Below are 20,705 nucleotides of genomic sequence, written 5' to 3'. Positions count from 1 at the left end.
CTCTTAAGTTCAACTCCACTTCTTTTAGGTTTAGCTTTGTGAATGAGTGCTCTTAATAAAACCCAGACAATTTCTATCTTACCCTAGTTGGTGTGTGAGGTGACCACTGAGCAATATGACTTTTTGAAGGATCTGGAACATTAGGCCAAATATGTTTTTTAATCCTAGAAAAGGGAAGAAAAGGACATATTTAAAGAAAGATGTATTAATTTTTAGAAAGTTTAATATTTCCAAAGTAGGAATACTTAACAAGTAGCAAACAAAAGTCTCTAATTCTTCCCACTGCAACAAGCAGGGAAATATTATTGTTAAATACACTTAAGAGACTTAGTTTATCCATAAGGAGACAACTGATGGCATAGGTAGGCATAAAAACTAACATGTCACTCCTAAACGCACTAAAGTTCATTCTGCTAGCCAATTAACAATTTTTAAAAGCTTCACAGTCCACAAAGTGGTAGTGGATTTTAAAAATAGTTTCTTTACCTTTTCATAAAACATACTTGGGAAGCAGTATGAAACAATTTTTAAAAAATTATGGTTTACTTATTCAGGATTTTCAGACTTCATATTTTTGGAATTTTAAATAACTATTTTTTGAACCAAAAAGTTAAAGAACTGTGCTTAAAATGCAAGTATAATTATACTGTTACTAGTTCAGAGAACTTTCACAGCTTTAGAAAACTATTTCTGTGTTTACCTTTATGAATTAACTTTGAACAAGTTAACAATTTCTAAATATAAGAACAAAATGAACAATAATGGTACTTACAGGTCTAGTTTGTTAAAACAGAGTAATACTCCCAGAAGAGTGGTCAACAAGAATGCTAAGCAAACAGGCACAACTATGGCTTCAATTTCTCCTTGAGCTAAGAAAAAAAAAAGTTAAGAGAAATGTAATACTGAAAAGGAGAAAGTATGTGTGTGGGTGTGTTTGCGTATGTGTCTGTATGTACACCTATGTATGTGTCTCTTCCACAAAGTCCTCTGACGGTGCCATACTGCTGGTCAGCAAGCATTTATCAAGTGCCAGACACCATGCTAAATGCTGGGGAGACAAAGAAAGGCAGAAGGTAGTCCTTGACCTCAAGGAGGCTCCAAGTCTAATGGAATAATATTGTGAAGTAGAGGTAACCTTGAGTTTTGGAAGGCTGTGCCAGCAGAGTGCAAATGCTGACAAGGGTTCAAATAAGCCTTGGTAACAGAACCATGCCTGCTAGCCACACACAGAGCAGCTCTTCATTAGGTTAGCCAACTGGCCCTGGTAATCAAAACAATACGAAACAACAAAAAAAATACATGAAATGGTCCTTAGTCTCTTGTGGCCCCTTGGGCTTCTCCCCTCCCCTAACCCCCTGGCCTCGGTGGTACAGGAATAGAGAGGCAGAAAAGAAAAAGAGGGCATTAAGACCCCTAGTTTTTAGAAGATCTATAAACTTTAATTTGACCAAGGTGATAATCACAGAAGGAATGTAAACCCCATTCATGTGGGCACTGACATAAATTCAGCTGTCAAAAGACCCTCAGTTAAATGGGAGGATGGCTCCGAGGTTTTCCTCAGAGAAGCGAACAAAGGAGTTGGTGGGATGTGTTCAATTACACACTTAAATGTTGTTTCATAGGACACTCAGTTATTTCACCTTGAAGTGCGCACAAGTGTAAACAAACAAAAACAGTGGTTTATGGGTCAATATTCGTTGTAAAAGATAAGGAGCAGAGAAATCTCACAAAGAACCTGACAGTGAAAATATGTTGGCAAGTGCATTGCAGCATTAGAAAGTGGAAGAGGCTAAAGACTTTGATCAAAGGAACTGTGAAATCAGAAGGAAAGCTAAATCAGGTCCTGCCTCTGACATTTACTGTCTGTCAAGCCACTTTGCCTAGATTTCAATTTCCTCTGAAAAAACAGAGACAATGCCTGTAGCCCACCTCACAGAGCAAACTTGATGATCAAATGCAGCACTGTATCTATAACACTTTGTAAACCTTCAAGTCACACATAAGCGTCAGCTACTGTTGCTATGCACAGGCACAATTAGCTTCATGGTGTGCTTTTTGCAAGTATTTATCACAAGCGCTACAACACAAGAGAACTAAATGCCTTGTGAAATGATGTTTTCTGTGTCCATTGGATCTATTACAAAACCAGCTTTGTTTACTTTATTTACCTCTCTCATGAGAGCCTATTAGCCATTGTTTTATCTAGTTATAACTTCTATCTTCTGATTGCATTTAAAGTTAGAATGTCAAGATTAATATAATTCAGTTCCTTCAATAGTATGCTAATTTGCTCATCCACTGGACAAGACCTCACATTTGGAGTGGCAATAGCTAAGTTAAAGTTTATAGACAGTCCAAAAACTTACCCTTAGCCCTCTCAGCCTGCTTTTTCTCTACTCTGACACCATCACTGCAGAAGGGGCCAAGGGCTGTACTCTAGGGGCCTTTATAACCCGGGTCCTTCCTCCCTGTCCAGGCCCCTTTGCTTCCCCTCCAATACTCTGTGATCCAATGATGTTGACCTCCCTGCTATTCCTCTAACAAGAACATTTATAGTCTAACTCTGTGTATTTTCACTGGGTGTCCTCATGCCTGGAATTCTCTCCCTCTTCATTTCTGCCTCATGGCTTCCTTTAAGTCCCAGTTAAAATTTCACCTTCTATAATGGGCATTTCCTAATCCTTCATGATAATGCCTTTCTTGTTGATTATCTCCAGTTTATCCTGTATATATTTTGTTTGTACATAGTTGGTGGCAAGTTGTCTTTCCCATTACTGAACTTCTTGTCTTCTGCTCTTCTCTAAATTCCCAGTGCTTAAATGCAGTGTCTTGAAGGATAGGCACTTAATGCTGGTTGAGAGACTGGCTAATTGTTTCAAATGGTCCCTCTCAATTGACCTTGTATTTAATGATTTTGTATTTATTTTCTTCAAAATTATTTCATGTATACACACATATGTATGTATATATACACACATATGTAATTTCCCTCTTGTCTCTCTTGGTAGAATACAAACTCCTTATGAGTTGAAATTATTTTATTCATTGTATTTGTTACTCCAGTGCCTAGTAGAGTGCTGGCACATAGTATGTATTCAATAAATACTGGATTGACAGTAGATTCTCTCCTCACTGGAAATGTTTCAGTAAAGGCTAGAGGGTATGTTGTTGAGAGGATATTTTTTTTAGGCATGAGCTGAAATCCCTTCAAACACTGACATTCTGTGAATCAGGTTTAAAAGCAGAAAAATGTTTTTTGGCACAACTAGAGAATGGTATAGCAAAAACACTGTTTTCTACTGGGAGCTAACTTTACCTGAATAGAGTCATCTGAATACTCCTGTAGCCTTTGTTGCAAGGAAAAGTTATAAATACCACCAATGGTCCATGCAACTCTCTTACACTATTTATCCCACATGTAATAGTAGACCACATTTCTATAACACTTACAGTTTATAAAGTGTTTTACATCTTATCTGATCCTCCCATTAAACCTGTCAAACCTATTTTACAGACAGAGAAACAGGCTCAGAGATTTTAAGTGAGTTGCTCACTATCAGCCAGTAGGAGCTAGGAAACAGAACCTTCTAGTCCAGTGTTTTTTCTATTACATTTCATCATTCTGCCTTTCCATAGATGACTAGTAGGGACAGTGATATTCTAATAACTAATTTTCCCATCTGATAATGAATATTCATCTTCTCTTATCAAAAGTTTTTTAAAATGTAAAATAAGTTTACTGTATAGATGTTTATTTTATGTATCACTGCTGTTAATTTATTTTATACATACTCATTCAAGTAATAAATATTTGTATATCTGCTATTTGTAGTGTGTTATACCAGAGAAGCATTAGAAAAATCTCATCCAAAATATTACTGCAATAAATAATACTTCAATATGTTGTTAGAGGCTCCATGATCAGAACCCCGATCTCTTCATTGACACAGTCTAAAATTCTTCCATACCAAAGCAGACAAACTGCTATGGAAAAAATAAAAATCGCCTAGAAGCCAAAATGCTAGTGATGCCCGTACCTTTCCAAACTTAGCTAGGTTGGTCTCTGGGTAATATACAAGTTCTTGTGCACTACTGGCATAACCCTCAAGAACCTAGGATTCTCCACAATGAGACATCACAATAGGACTTGAGTGGAGGCTAAATATAAAAATCACACATTGGCCATGATTTTGCTTGTGAGAAGCAACAAATTTAAAAGGATGTATGTAAGTACTAGTACAGGGGTAAAGGATGATATAGTCAGTTAGGTCTTCTAGTACACTAGATAGATTTGACTGGCTAAAAAAAAAACTGTAACATTACTTTTAATTCTTTCCTACAATTAAATACATATACAACTATTAACATCTAATGTTTATGTGTCCAGAGGTATGTTTTCAGCAATAAGCAGAGAGTTCATTTTTACCTTGTTTAAAAAAAAAAGTATCAATTAATTATCTCTTACCAAACTTCGGAGTAGTAAAAGTGAATTCTGGACCATCCTTGCCCCCTTCATCTGTATATGCTGCCATCCGCACCATGTACAATGTGTCACTAGTCAAAGGGGAAAGTGTATATTCTGTGTGGGATGAGTTCACATGCACAGCTGGAAGAAATAAATAAAAATGCTTAGCTACTAAAACTATTTTCCTCACCTAATCCAATACCAAATCAAAAGACTTTTATCACAAGTAAATAATTTTCATAATCTTATTCTTTCTATTGCTGAAAAGTGTTTGCTTTCCTTACTTAGGGCCATGAAAATGATCACAAAGCACATTTCACATAGAAGACCAGCTTTTATGCTTCCACACTAAATTAAGTGGGTGAGACCTAGAATAACACTTTAAAAGGTCAGACAATTCTACATCTTAATAGTTGATGCTTTTGGTTTCTTTACCTGTTTCATTTCCACTGCTAGTTCTGTAAAATATGGTATAGTTTCTGATGAATCCATTCTGGTCATCGATAGGAAGGTGCTCCCATACTAAGACAGCTTCATTTTTCCCCACTTTCTTTGTTCGAACAAAAGGTCCTCTAGAAGGGGCTGTCACAGAAATATTCATTTGCTTAAGTTAGAAAGTCATTAGGAACTGGCAAATATCTTTGCTACAAGAAACTGGTGAAAATGTCATTATTTATAAATGACAAAATATTGCAAAATCATTCTTTAAAATATTCAGATAAAGTGACTTTGAACTTACGAGCTTGTTTAAGGTATGCCTTTACAGACTGGGGGCTTCCTGGGCCATCATCATACACTGGGATAACTGTTATCAAATAACATTTGCTCTCCATTAAATCTGCTAAAATAAGAATGATAAATTATACATTGTTTTCTACAATGAAAGAATTCAATTAATTCTGATACTGGGTTATGAATTACGTATTTTATGATCATTCAACAGCCTCTTTTTTAAAAATAGAATTATCCTATCACTTTCTTCATAATTCACATAGAATTGAAAGCCTATCAAAATTGCCTGACTTTGAAAGTTTACTTATGCTTGCCAATTCAGTGAAATACAAAACTCCATCAAACCAATTTAATGAGTTACTTTTGAATAATAAAAAGATTTTAACTAAAAGTTTGTATTTACCAGACTACACTGAAAAATATCTAAAACCTGGCCTAAAACTGTGCTGAGTCTTAGGCTGACAATTAGTTTCACACATTAGAGACTAAGGCAGCTACTTAAATGGCAAGGTTTACTGCCATCTTGGCACGTAACCAAATAAGGTTTCCTGAAAAGTAAGGTGGCAGAGAGAAGGCATTTCTAAAACTCTGGTATTATCCCAGGGAACAGATTGAGCCACTATGTTTTCTCACATGGCTGGTTCCCTGGGGAAAAACAGAGATCAGTGCAATTTTTCTGGAAGCATTAAAACCTTGAAATAAAAATGTCTAAAAAACATTAAATTCCAAAATCTTAAGTTTAACACGATTATTGGTCTATGCAGAAGAAATAATTGGCAACAATTGTCTTCCAGCAATTTAATGGCCATTTCAGCATAAAATATAAATTTTCTTAATTTGACAATAAATCTACTGTTGCTTCTCATCTGCTGTAGATTAACCAGGCCTAGAATATTAGTTTTCTCATCTGTAAATGTGGGGGGAGTTAGGCAACATGATCTCTGAAGCCTCTTTCTAGCTCTAAATCTATGCCCTTTTGTATTAAAACAGAAAAACACAAGGCTTTCAAAGAAAATCTAAAAAGCTACATCGACCACTTTTCTACCAAGAGACAATTTTTCACTTTCTTTTGGGTTCACAGATGTGTCTTGGAAGAACTGTTATACTTAATTAGAAAAGTCAATATAAGCTGAATAATTTTTGTTTTCCATTTAGAAATTTTGCCATTTTGAAAACAGTTACTAAGAATCACCAAATGCACATAACATTTGAAATTCTGTTATCTTATTTTTATATAGTGCTTTTAATTTTTTCAAAATGCTTTCTAATTTATTGGGTGTTTTAAGAAAGATTTACATCTAATCTTGGCTCTGCTGTTAATGAGCTATGTGACACTGCGGAAATCATTTCCCTTCTCTGAGACTCAGTTTCTTGTCTATAAACGAACAAAGTCTGGTTTGATCAGTTCTTCCCAATCTGTGAGCTGCAGAGCAAAGGGTCTATGCCTACTTAAGCAAACGCATCTTTTTTTTTTTCCCCTTCATTATTTAATTTTTTTTCTTTTTGTTTTAGGCAATTAGGGTTAAGTGACTTGCCCAAGGTCACATAGCTAGTAAGTGTCAAGTATCTGAGGCTGGATTTGAACTCAGGTCCTCCTGACTCCAGGGCCAGCACTCTACCTACCGGGCCACCTAGCTGCCCCAAAACCTGGGTTGCTTTCTTTCTTTCTTTCTTTTTTTTGTGTGAGGCAATCGGAGTTAAGTGAATTGCCCAAGGTCACACAGCTAGCATATCTTCCTGCAGACTGAATAGATTATACATGGATTATTCTTTTAAAAAATATGTAGATATTTATTGGGATGACTACAATTCAAATTCATTTAAAATGTTGAATTTAAAGTAACTTGTCATGTATTTTCTCAATCAACAAATATCAATAGTATAATTACTATCATGTAGGTGTGTCTGATTATTTTTTTTGACATTAAAAAGGAGTCTTAAAATTAGATAATTACGTAAAGTTCCTCCTGGCTTCAAAATATTATTTAATTCCAAGTAGGAATGCCAGGTAGCACCATGATTTTACAAATGAGGATACTCAGGCACAGTGATTTGCTTGAAGTCTACAGTTAGTTGATGGGAGAGTCAGACTAAAATCAAAGTCTCCCAACTGCTTATCCTGGGCTAACTTCTAGACTAAGGGTATCCAAGTTTTTCTAACAGTGGGCTATTCCCCCCACCTCTTCCACATACCCTTATGCAGACACACATACCTTTCTCTCCACCTCCCCACCTTCTGTCTGAATGAATCTAATTAATTATATTAAGCTTCAACTACTAATTGATCAATCCAACCCTGCAAGCACAGAACACCTGGTGGCAATCAGTAACACAAAGGTAAAGAAAGGCATTACCTAACCTACAGATTTGTTCTTGTATGTCAGTTAATTTAGTAATTTTTTTCCCCTCAGCATCTCATGAAAGACATATCCCAGAAACCTGTGCACTTGAACATCTTGTTGCTACTTTGTCTATAAAACACACAGGGTCATGTAATAGAACAACCTGACCACAGCATATAAAAGGAGGTTAAACAAAAATAATACTTCTTCCTAGCCTTGGTTACCTCTTAAGTAGGTTAGTTTCGTGGCACTGCCTTCTTGCTGCCAATCAGGAGTACACGGCAAATTGTCAGAAAATACACACCACTCCACTATATATTTATTTACAGGTTCATTTGGAGGTGTCCATTGTACCCAAAGTTCATTATCTTTAGGAAATGCTTTAAGATTTGTAATAGGGTGAGCAGCTAAAGAAAGAAACACATATTTGAAAAAGACACTAATTAACTGCTTACTTTACATAATATAATAGTCATCTGAGTTTTAGAAGATTTCATATAATTAAACCATTCATTCTTTTTGCAATCTTCACTTTTATATCACTATAGTAAAATCTGTTTCCATTAGTAAAATGGAAATCTATTTTATGCATGAGGAAAACTTTACTTCTTGTTATGACCAAAAACCTGAAGTTTTGCTTTATTGTATTTGTACTAACAGAAAATTATCCTTATTTACAATAGTACAAAATTATTAATATCTCTCTGAAGTATTTAAACATAAAAATCTCTAAGGATCTGAAAGAATAGTGATAAAAATGCTACAAGAGTATAAAGCAGAAAAGTGAAGGATTTATGACCTACTTCATTGTTTAGAATAATTATGACACAGGCCACTTACTTGCTGATAGATATTTTTTTAAATGTGGCCAGAAAACTGAGGGATCGATTAGGTAAATAGGTAGAGAATGTCTTAGGCAGGGTGGGGCATGAGGGTTGCTATTCCATGTCATAGAAGGGATGAAGTAGCTAGCTAACCATGACAGTATGAAGATGGCTCTAGGGTTATTACTGGAAGTTCAGAAAAAGGCCTAATTCCTGACTAGTCTGTGGATTAGATATATAAGAATCTCTGAGTATGATGAATTGATTTAGTGGGGTACCTGAACTAAAATTTATTTTGATGAACAAGTACAACCCCATAAATAACCGTGGTAGGCAGCAAATATTTGACGGAACCATGTTGCACAACATTTTAAGTGCCATTACCACTGAAGGTAACAAAGGCATGAGCAAAATGTATAGGCATTCCCAATATCCTTTAACATACATCGTGTTGTTGTTGTTATTTCAGTCATGACCCCATCCGGGGTTTTCTTGGCAAAGATACTGGAGTGGTTTGCCATTTCCTTCTTCAGCTCATTTTATAGATAGGGAACTGAAGCAAAATAGGGTTAAGTGACTTGTCCAGAGTCACAACACTAGGAAGTGTCTGAGGCCACATTTGAACTCAGGTCTTCCTGACTCTAGGCCTGGTGTGCTACCTACTGCGCTACCTAGCTGTCTACCATACATTGTAGGAAAGGAAAAGGATATTTTGGTATTAGTTTGATTTTGAGATGTGTTTGAACTATCAAAATACTTTAATCAGGCAGCTGAAAAGAAAAACTTAATTTTTATAAACTGGGTGTCAAATAATTTAATCATCAATGAGATATACACTCGGGCATCTAAAAAAAGTAAAACAATCTTTTTTTTATTTCTTTTTTTTTTTAGGCAATTGGGGTTAAGGCCACCTTAAAACAATCTTTAAAAAATGACACACTTATCAACACGGTGTTCTTTCAGAGATACAAACCTTTGAAGTCATGGCCAGGAATAGTTAAAGTAGATGGATCAGAGCTTCCAACTATATTACGAGCTTTCAGACTTGCAACATATGGATCATTTGTGATATTCAGAGTCATTTTTGTATCGTTAATCAATCTTGAAAAATGTGATGTTTTCCCTCCCCTTAGAGTTACTTCATAATCTAAGATTCTTCCATTGGCTTCAGATCGAGGCAAAGTCTGTGAAGAAAGTACTTACAGTTTATTTCATGAAACACAGACAGAATTAACATTTTTCTTCACTTGAATTATTTCTACTATTCATTTATTCTACAATCATGTCAAGTCTCTGCATGCTTTGCTGTAAGATCTTCCCTTAGCACGCAGAGGTGGATACACAGAGTGATATCACATACCATTAGCTCATCTGATCTTAACGACTAATTTGTAAAGTACATAAAGCAAGCATTTTTTACAGATGGGGAAACTGAGGCTCACAGTGATCATGTAATTTCCCTACAGTCACAAACTTAGCAAACAGAAGTTGTAGAACTTAAATCCAGGTCTTCGGATACCTAATATAGCCCTTGCTTGTTACATTGAACAGTGTAAGATACTTGAGCAGAGCTATGAAGGTCTAGCACGCAAGCAGAACAGAAGTAGAGCCCAAGCTAGAATGGTGGGCACAGTGGCAGGTAAATTAGTATACTTAAAACATTTGATTTTCAACTACTGGTCACAACTGTTCTACAAAAGAACAACAACAACAATAATAATGGTGCTCTGTGACGCTCTGAGGTTTGCAAAGCACTTTACATACATTCTATCGTTTGATCCTCACAGCCCTGTGAAGCAGATGCTATTATTATTCTCATTTTTACAGATGATGAAACTGAAGCTGAGAGGTAAAGTTACTTGCCCAGTGTCATGCAGCTAATGAGTATCTGAGGCAGGATTTGAACTTAGGTTTTCCTGACTTCAAGTCTAGCACTCTATCCATTATACCAAAATAAACATATGTATATGTCGTATGTGTGTGCGCACATACACACGCACACATACACAGAGGAAACAGAAAGCCCTCCTGCATCCCTAACCCTGGTGAGGTCAATAGGAAGGCAGGTTCTCTCTGTCTGTAAATCAGTGACACTGGGAGTGTTTGACTCTAGAGGAAAAGACATAAGAAAGTCCTTTACTGTCCTCATGTCTTTGAAGGGATGTCACCTCAAAGAGGAATTAGACTTGGTTCATCTGACTTGAGAGGGCAGAAGCTGTAGATATAAGTTGAAGAAGCAGGTTTTGGCTGGATGTCAGGAAAATTCCCAAAACAGCTGTCTAAAAATGGAATGGGTTGTTTGGGTAGATGTTCCCTCTGCTGGAGGTCTTGAAGAAGAAGCTGGTTGATCACTTGTCAGGGTTGTTGGAGAGGAAGCAGGGCAGAGTAGACAGAATGCTGAATTTGGGTTCAAATCCTATCTCAGACACTTTGGAGTGAATCATGGTCAAACAAAAGAATCTGGCTAAAAAGGGCAAAAAATGTCTAATATAAACATTATACATGGAACAAAATAATCTAAAGAGGATGTTTTACCTTCCATTTCAGGTGTACAAGTCTATATCCATGACCTTGAGAAGGATCAATCTCATACCAGAAACTTGGTGCATTTGATGGTTCTGAAAAAAAGAAGGGAAAATCTTTTTAAAGAAAAGGACAAAAGAATAATAATTTAGAACCCTTTTTGCTTTGTTCTACCTCTATAGCTGTGCGTATTTCAATCCCATATAATGCTAGCACTCTCCAATCCCAATATCCTGTCCCTGAGCATTCCATAGTCAGATACTTCAATTTTTTGGATAAACAGAAATCTGGAATCCTGGGTAAAAATGTGGGGCTAGAAACAAATCCTTCAGGTTAAGGTGTCCATTCTTTAAGAAGCATTTTGTAACTGTGTTTATTATACAGGTACCCAATGTACCTGTACATTGTACCTGTACAATCTACAGTAGACTGACTCCCAGATATTTTATGTATTTGATAGTTTGAATGAGGCTTTTCTATTACTTCCTCCTGAATTCTGTTATCACTGTACAAAAATGCTATTGTTTCGGTAACTTCATTTTGTAACTTGCTACATTACTGAAGTCATTAACTGTCTCCATTAGTTATTGTAACATAAAGTTCATATCTAATTAAGGGCTGAAGAGCAGGAATAACGTGGGCAAGAATGATACAGATGAAATCAATTGTTAATCTGCTTGTATTTTAGGCATTACCCTATGTTTTAAAGTTAAAATCAATCATTAATTTGAGCAGTTCAGTGACATTGTTGACTTGAATCTCCAGTGGAGGAACAAACAGTAAAATGATTAGTTAACATTGCAAAACAGCAAGAGGAAGAAGAAACCCTCACTTGGTTCGACCATCCCTAGCAGCTACTGTGTGTAAGCTCTCCTTTTCTTCTCTCCTAAATTCCCTGAAAAAAACTGCACACATTGGGTGTTTTTACTTTCTTTCTTCTCCCTCTTTTCTAAGCCCACTTGCAATCTGGTTTCCAATGTCAGCATTCAACTGAAACTTCCCTCTATCCAAGGTTATCCCATTATCTCTTAGTTGCAAATCTGATGGCTCCTTCTCAATCCTAATCCTTCTTGACTCTTCTGTAGCACCTGACACCGTTGATCTCCTTCTCTCCTTGGCTCTTCTCTCCCCTCTAGGTTTTTGTGATGCCGTCCTCTAGTGATTTTCTTCCTATCTGTCTGTCAGGTTCTCCTCCTTTTCTTCTCAGAGCTGGGCTGAATCAGCATCTGTTGCTTTCTGTGTGGGGGGTGGAGGGGGAGGGAAGGCAAGGAGAGGCCTGGAACTATGTTCCCAGTGAGTTTCTGCAGTCTTAGGACTCCCTAACCTAAGGCTGGGCAGCACTTTTTCAGTCTACATTCTCCCCCACCTCTGGTAAGTGCTCAGAGTCTACTGAGTGCATCAGGACTGAGAAGCAGGCTCGAGGCCAGCTGGGCCAGCAGAATCTCTACCCCAGAGGGTCTTATGATGAATTCCAGGCACAGTCCTACAAGTCAGCTAGCGTTTCTTCTTTGGGAGTGTGGAGGTGTGCTGAATGGTGTTAAGGATTTGAGTTCTCATGTATCAATTCATAAGGATTTTACCCTGCTATGGTTTTCTTTTCCTTGTCCTGTAGATTCAGCTGCAATTGCTCTACATGTGGTGTACAATATCTTTTTTGGGAGGGTCTGTGGAAAGTGACTAAGCTGATTTTCTTCCTGGTCACAGAACCAGAAGTCCAAAGGCGTATTTTTATGAAGCATCCTAAATTCATTTGATTTTAAAATTGAAGCTGATAATTTACACAAAGAATTTAAGCAGCTAAGTCTGTGTGAAAGACTTTTACTTACTAGCTTCATATGTGACTCCACTTGATTCTGCACTCCAATTACTCCAGAATCCCCTACCCTCTCTGTTCATACAACGAATTGAAAACACATATTCTGTAAAAGGTTTAAGATACTGAACAGTAAATGAATCTCGGGTTGAAGCTGTGTCTTCAGGAGGAATCTAAAAAGAAACACAGCTATTTTAATAAAGGATTTTAAAATTATATAATATTATACAAATCAGAGTATTGCAATAAGATGAATACAAAATGAGTCACCTCAAAAATTATGGAAAATTAATTGAACCTTAAGGTTACAAAACACAACACTACAAAGTTAAGTCTAAGTATTAGTCTTTCTTTGTCACAGATGACAGAGCTGAGGTTAAGAGTTTGCTCAAGGTAACCCACCAACGAGATATTAAAGCCAGGGCTAAAGCCCAGGGCTTTTTCTAAGTAAAAATCAGAGTACCTTTTGCATTTTAAAGGAAATCTAATGATTTTAAACCCTCATTCTTTTTTTTTTTTTTTGCTGTCCAATTAAAAAAAAAAAACCACTCCAGTAGTAAAGTTTCAGAGTACACATATAAAGACTATGATATAGATTTTGTCATTCTTTATTCATTTTTATTATTCTGCAGATATTTGGACACAAGGTATAAGAACCCTTTTAGTTGCCTAATTAAATTTTCTATGAAATTTCAAAAAAATTCCAGAGGATTGTAAAGTTACAGCTAGCAGGAAACTTTGAGGTCATCTCATCTAGGCCCATTATTTCATAGACGAGGAAACTAAGGCTCAGATTAAGTGACTTGTCCAAGGTAGCAAATTGTGGAGCCAAGAAGTGAACCCAGGTGCTTGAAGTCTAGCACTCTTACCACTGCATCGCATAACCTCTTAATCAACAGGTCAATATTCTTTGAATATTATGAAGCATTAATCTAATAAAATGTTACAACTTTTACACATGCTAGTCAGAGAGATGGAATGCAACTGCACACATAAGGACAAAGTCATGGGTTTGAGTCCTCCTTGGACCAATTCATTATATATGGAGTAAAAAACAAACAAACTCCAAATCCTCAAAAAATTCTATTTCACAATCAAACCATACAGTCTGCTAATCAAGGCAGTAATCTCACAAATCCATGCTGTCTTCCAACTGTGGTGGGAGGCAGATAGCCCCGTGCCATTTGCTACCATTATGATAAAAATAACTCGGAAGCTCTTAGGTGGCTGATGGCTGGCCTGTCACATTATATCTGGCCACAAAAGATAAACCAATGTCCTACCTAAGACTTTTTTCCCTCATAGTTAGTTCTCTATCAATCTCTTCCACTACACTTGGATGCACTGTTTGCCTTTGTTCCTCTATCATTCTGGCTTCTCTCCTACTCAAAAGGACCCTCTCCTCATATTATTTTTACTTCAAAGTTATTCTATGCTTTGTTTGCTCCTTGTCATGTGCCTTCTCCTAAATTTAAGATCCTAGAGGAAAAAAAGGTGTGTTGTTTTTAGTTTTTAGCACATTCTGTGCCACCTGAAACAATGTATTTTTTAGAATGATTATGAATTCTCGGGGTCATGGGTCTTGAGGGGAGAATATTTTAACAAATAACTTTCAAGTTACTTACCAGTGTCCAATCTGAAGCATCCTTGGTACGGTACCGAATATTATACTTCAGTCCTTCAAAAGGTTTATCAACAGGGTTGGCCCATGACACTTTTAAGATACTTGATATTTCCTTAGAATTGCTGACTGTTACATTATATGGAGGAAGGAGTTGCACTAAAGAACAAAATAAAATCCCAGTAATCACTATTTTTCACTTTTATAACTTAAAACAACTGTACTTTTGTAGAGCTTACTTTCTTCCATTTCATCCATTTATTCTTTCCATGTTAATAATAATGATAATAGCATTTATATAAGGTTTTAAAGATTTGCAAAGCACTTTATGAATATCATCTCATTTTATCCTCACAACTACTCTGAGAGGTAGGTACTATTATTATCCTCACTTTATAGATGAGGAAATTGAGGAAGCAGAAGTTAAGTGACTTGCCCAAGGTAATAAGTGGTAAGTGTCTAAGGTCAGATTTTGAACATGGGTCCCTCCTGACATCAGGTCCAATGTTTTATTTACTGCACCACTTAGCTGCTTCTATAGCTGCAAATGTCCAGTGAGAAAGGCCTCCAAAGTCATATATCAATTGGTTTACTTGATAAATTATGATTTTTCCACAGGAAATTAAAATCAGGAAGTTGTTTCCTAATATTAAATTTATAGTTACCAATATCGATGGGATCAAAATTGATACGATCAGATGAAACATTTCCAAGAACATTTGTAGCTACTACCCAGACATCCATATTGACGTAAACCACGACCATATCAACTGTGCATGAATTATTTACATTAGGTGGTGGAATGCAATCTGTCAGTTGCCGTGTTGGCCTAAACATAAAATACAGAAACATTAATTAAAAGCAGGTTTTTAAGACACAAGCTTTTAAATACAAAAATACACCTGAAAACTAAAACAATTATAATAAACTAATCACTAAAAATCACAGCTAATAAAAAAATTATGCAGAAAGCCTCTCCAAATTTTAACTTGCATTCCTTGCATTTAGAAATGGGAAAATAGATATTATTTTCATTTTCTAAACAGTCTTACTCTTGTAAATCTTACTATATATTCACACTTTCTTCCCATGCTAATCCCTTCATTTTTATAAAAATTAAAGAGGGTTTTCCTACACATATACTATTTTTTTTTCCTATTTCCTGTTCTGAAACACAAATCATATTAAATAAAACTCTTCTAAGCAAAATCAAAGCACATTAGGAGTAGAAAGGATCACTGAGTTAATTCTGATCATTTTCTAAACATGTTTTGTCCTGGCTAAGTGGGACAAAAGACTAAATGAAAAGAATATCTTAAATCCTTCTACTGGCTGGGACGGATGGAGGGGAGAAGGGAAAAAAATCAGCATTCTTTCCTTTCTGCATTCCATGTTACTGCTTACTTTATTTCTATCTCTCTCCTACTTGCCCTGAGCTCTGGGGTTCTCCAATATACCTTTCCAGGTATTAATACCCCAAATCAGAAATGTGGATTCATATGAAATTCTAACTATAAATGCCACTACCACTATCCAGCTATAATCATATGTTTTTAACCTGGGGTCTGTGAACTTAAAATTTTTTTTTTGATAACTCTATTTCAATATATTTTCAATTTGGTTTCTTTTGTAATTCTATGTGTGGTATCTTATGCGTTTAAAAACATTACTCTGAGAAGAGATATAGGTTTCACTAGACTGCCAAAGGGGTCCATCACACAAAAAAAGTTAAGAACCCCTGAAAATGGTCTTGGAAATGTCATTTAAACTGTCTGGGTCTGTTTTCTATCTATAAAAAGAGGAAGTTGAAATAATGGCTGCTAAGATCCCTCCAATGCTAAAACTGCATGATTTTTTTCAATTGTTTTTAAAAACATGCCCTCTTCTCCTCTTTCTACAAAGATAAAGACTTAATTTTGCATCTTTTGTTTAACTGAAACAATTACTCAAGAAGAGATTTGAAGAGATCTAGTTCAATAACTTCACCACTGAAAAGTGTCACTGGTTCTTTAGCAATAGGGATGTGAATCTCAAGGAGGATCCACATTTTTTATAATTCTGCCCTTTCAAAAATCTTTGGGTTGATAGCTTTGATGGTCCCTTCCATCTCTATTTAAAATGTCTTATTAGAAAAATTAGGAAGAAATTAAGTGAGTAAAAATAATATGAGTTGAGCTTTTAACTAACTGCATTTTCCAAATATATTAGAAAACAGACTCCATTTGAACACAGGATCTGAAACCACATCCTTTCACCTTTTCTTCCTAAAATGGAACAACAACAACAAAAAACGTCAAAAGCAAAAGTTATTCTCAAGCATAAAATACAAAAAAGTTAAAAATACAAGAAAAAAAGTCTATTCAAATTTTTATTTTGACATTATTGATCCCTAACAAGAAAAAAACAAAACTTCCTATCTAGGATTATTTTACAAAGCTAACATCCAAAGCAACTTACCATTCTGACTTTAAAACATATGTTGTATCCAAATGCGTTTCCTTTCCGGGGTCCCACTGACACTTCATGTTACTTTGACCATTCACGATGCAACTCAAATTTTTTGGTTTCTCCGGAGCCCCTACATAAAAAAATAGCATTTATTAAGGCAAATGCTTCATTGAACATTGAATTATATATTGCCATTTTCACTTAAAGCCTAAATTAGGAAAAGATATATACAAAGAAAGGTTGTAGCAAAAGGTATCAGCAAAGAAAGGATCAATTATTTTAAAGTTAATTGCTTTTAAATTTAAAGGCTCAGACTTTCCCAGCTAGTGAGTCATGTTTCCTCTGGGCAAATATCTGTATTATAACCATATTCCTAAATCTTAACTGACTATAGTTTATTTCTTAATGTATTTCAACATAATAACTTTCATTTCTAATTAAAGGCAGAAGAGCGGGAATAACATGGGCAAGAATGATATGGACAAATGAAATCGACTATTAATCTTCTCGTATTTTATATATCAGTATCAGTCCTCTTCCCTATTTTTTTAAGTTAAAATAAATTATTAATATTTAGCAATTTAGTGACAATATTGACTTGTGTCTCTAGTGGAGGAAAAAAACCAAATAGTAAAATAGTTAAAGGCAAAACAGCAAGAGGAAGAAGAAATAGCTATAGATAGAAAAATGTTAAAGGCTTCAGTGACCCACAAGCCTGATCATTAAGCTCAGGGAAGGTGAGCTTGGTTATGTTCAGTTGAATGGACTTGAAGTACTTCTTCAAACACTTAGGGAAATTTATCTTTTCTGATTTTCAAAAATACATTTTATAGCAATTCATATGGATTAGAATTCTCCTACTAAAGTTTCAGCAGCAAGGATATTTTATGTGGGAGCCTAACATCTAGACTTAGCGTCTCATAATTTGACCACCTTAATACACGGTGTTTTAGGGTTACCAGATTCAGAGCGAAGTTGGTGCTGATGCCTTTTCATTTCCCCTGTGTCTTTGGTGATTTAAGATTTTCCTCTATGCCTTTTAATTTTTCTATCTTCATTCCAAGGCTAATATAAGTAGGGTTAATCTTAACAGTGGGCAAAGCACAGAGGCAACTGAGAGACACTTTAAAAGGCTTCTGTCCAAAAAATGACTCCTTCTTTGGCCTGATGAGAAAGCATAAAATCCAGAAATTTAGTCTTCTGGATAGTGAAGTCTTTGAAAATCACAGGATAATATATAAGGGGCTTTAGAAGTCATCTAATTATCTCATTTTATCTTCTAAGGAGACTGAGCCCCAGAGAGGATAAGTAACTTGCCTGATGTCGCTGAGATTGGTAGTAACTGGAAGAGCTGGGATTTGACCTAAGGTCCTCTAACTTTCTATCTATTTTGAGACTGTCTCCCTTCACTTGTGATATTGCTATCCTCCTTGATACCCTATTAAAAAGTAAATCTACCTGGGATCATAGCAGCATGAGGGTTCGGCTAATATTTTACAAGTACTTACAAAGTAACTAAGAGGAAGACAGTAAAGGATGCTGTGTGATTTGCTGGTCTAGAAACAGCATTGTGATTGGAGTTTTTTTAAGAAAGTGTGAAGGTAAAACATGAGACCAAATTAGGGTGAAGATGTAAAACCAAGAAAGAAACTAGAATGCTCATCTGGAATGATTTGTGATGACAGAAACATGGTTGGCCTGTGAATCAAAGCAGGTGATCTAACACTAATCCTGCAGAGGTGTGCTGATAAATATTAGCACCTGTCTTTCTGGGGGAAAAATGTCTGCATGACCTATTTAAGACTAATCTATACTAACATTTTTCTCTATAACTTTTTAAAGCTTAGACAATCAAGAAAACAATAACTCAAGCCCTGATTTGTAGAGTTTGCAAGTTTCTGAGGGGTAAATGCTCACACTGAAAATTGAACAATTAGCTCTCCCGAACTGATCCAAGCTGGCTCCAACAAATCACTGTGATCGTGCCACTTATTAGTTATGGATTCTCAAGCCACTTTCCCCTTATGTCCCTATGTCTCTGCTACAAAATAAGAAGACTGGACTACGTGATCTTTAAGGTTCCATACTTCAAGAGGTGACCATGGATTCTCAAAGTTTATGACAGTAGAAGGCAGATACTGGAAGGTATTAGCAAGCTAGAAAGGCTTTCGATATGGGACCATCTCCAGGTTGCACGTCCACCCTCTGAAGACAGACTTCGACCTCGGTTCTCAAAATCCAGACATATGGTCCAATACTAGGCCTGTACCTGCTGCTGCCTGGAAGAATCTACTAGTGTCTGTATTCTACCAGCATAGCCTTGAAAAACTCAGTCAACTCTATATCATGAGGAAGAAGAGGGCTTTAATGGTTAGTATTAACCAAAAAAAGGAGAAAAAATTCAGCATCAATAAAATTAAAGTTAAATCTTAAAAGATACAGGTATACTTACAGCCCACTCTGATTTGGATTCCATAAATATTCTGTTCAATCTGACCATAAAGTAAAATGTTGCATGTTAGTGGACTACCTAATGAAGATACATCTTCCAAAGTAACACTGGCAGCTGTTCTATTTAGGATGGTGTATTGTTCTTTAGGAACACGGGTGTCTTTTATTTTCCAGAAAATCTGATTAGCATTTAAGTGGTGTTCACTCAAACACTCTTCATCTAAAACACAAATCGCTGTGAAAGTAGTATTAGGCGCTACAACTGGAGATTCTGGGATGATGTGACCACATGGTTTTAAAAGTCCACCTTAAAAGGAAACAAAATAAAATATCTTATGATCAAATATATTTTGTAGAAAATAATCATATATTTTTCAGTTTTTGGAAGACCTATCTATTTATCTGAAATCAGATAGACTCGATAATGACGACTAGTAATAGGATAACTTGCTTTGGTCATTATATCCAAGATAATCCTACCATGACTACCCTTTGTTCTGTTGTCCTCAGCACCTTGTCCTGATTTTTCTTGGAGTCCTCTCGGGGAAAGAACCTTCTGCATTTATTTGTTTCATAAAATGACTGTCCTATGGCAAACAACTGCCAGTTATCCTTTCTCTCACACAGCTCCTATGTATACATTCTCCTTTCCTTCGGTCCACACAGGATCTCTATTCAGCATTAGTGAAAACCTGGAGTGGTAACCAGGGCTCGAGTTGGACTGGGCCCAAAGCCAAGTGCTCCCTGAGGTGAATGCTACATTGATCTTCACCTAAACAGGAGTGCTCCTTTTCTGAGGACTAAGTCAGGAGGCCATGTATAAGTGTCTGATCTCCACTCTCCTTTCCCTTTACCAGTTTGTAACAAGCCAACTGAAAATTAAAAGAATGTTCAGTAGCCCCAAGTGAGTTAGGAGATTACCTGGGCTGTACTGTTCCTAAAAAAACCTGCTTGCTCAAATTTTCCCTGGCTTTCCTAAGAGAAGAGGCAGCATCAATCAATCAACAACTAACAACCTATGAAGTGCCAGACACTATGCTAGGCAATTCCCATTACTTTTTTTTTTTTTTTTTGGTTAGGCAATGGGGTCAAGTGATTTGCCCAGGGTCACACAGCTAGTCAAGTGTCTCAGGTCGGACTTGAACTCAGGTCCTCCTGACTCCAGGGCCGGTGCTCTAGCCACTGCACCACCTAGCTGCCCCATAATTCCCATTACTATCTGGGGGCACATCATTATTAGACCTTGCTCCCAACTGTTATTGCTACTCAAGACATTCCCTATAAAGCTGGCTTTTACTTCTTAAGCTTTCTTATCATAAGCTAAGGTACATTAAAGCTGAAAACTTTATCTTCCTCAGGTGCCTCAGTAGGAGGCAGTTCGACTGAAAAAGAAACTTCCTGCGGCAGTCCTGTACTCAGGCTCACCAGTCATCTAAAAAATGTTAAAAAAATGTTGATGGGGACAAGTATGACTGAAAAAGGTGAT

General features: G+C 36.3%; 1 protein-coding gene across 5 annotated transcripts in view; it reads right to left on the bottom strand.

The window, feature by feature from the left end:
* IL6ST (interleukin 6 signal transducer) overlaps positions 1 to 20,705 on the bottom strand; it is a 45,561-nt gene that overhangs the window by 8,204 nt on the left and 16,652 nt on the right. For 4 of the 5 annotated variants that reach the window (XM_027863482.1, XM_027863484.1, XM_027863483.1 and 1 more), the window contains 13 exons: positions 19,221 to 19,526; positions 16,778 to 16,898; positions 14,986 to 15,149; positions 14,325 to 14,479; positions 12,713 to 12,872; positions 10,899 to 10,981; positions 9,337 to 9,547; positions 7,764 to 7,946; positions 5,205 to 5,306; positions 4,901 to 5,047; positions 4,466 to 4,606; positions 773 to 869; positions 83 to 164 (listed from right to left, as the gene is read on the bottom strand). In XM_027863482.1, coding sequence (XP_027719283.1) covers positions 83 to 164; positions 773 to 869; positions 4,466 to 4,606; positions 4,901 to 5,047; positions 5,205 to 5,306; positions 7,764 to 7,946; positions 9,337 to 9,547; positions 10,899 to 10,981; positions 12,713 to 12,872; positions 14,325 to 14,479; positions 14,986 to 15,149; positions 16,778 to 16,898; positions 19,221 to 19,526 — 1,952 coding nt within the window. The remainder of the gene's footprint in view (positions 1 to 82; positions 165 to 772; positions 870 to 4,465; positions 4,607 to 4,900; positions 5,048 to 5,204; positions 5,307 to 7,763; positions 7,947 to 9,336; positions 9,548 to 10,898; positions 10,982 to 12,712; positions 12,873 to 14,324; positions 14,480 to 14,985; positions 15,150 to 16,777; positions 16,899 to 19,220; positions 19,527 to 20,705) is intronic. The other variant, XM_027863481.1, reaches the window with a different exon arrangement.

The sequence above is a fragment of the Vombatus ursinus genome, unplaced genomic scaffold (genome assembly GCF_900497805.2).
Source record: "Vombatus ursinus unplaced genomic scaffold, bare-nosed wombat genome assembly UNPS02014772.1, whole genome shotgun sequence".
Taxonomy (NCBI): Eukaryota; Metazoa; Chordata; class Mammalia; order Diprotodontia; family Vombatidae; genus Vombatus; species Vombatus ursinus.
The sequence above is the reverse complement of the archived record's forward strand: the minus strand, read 5'-3'. Positions and strand labels throughout refer to the sequence as shown.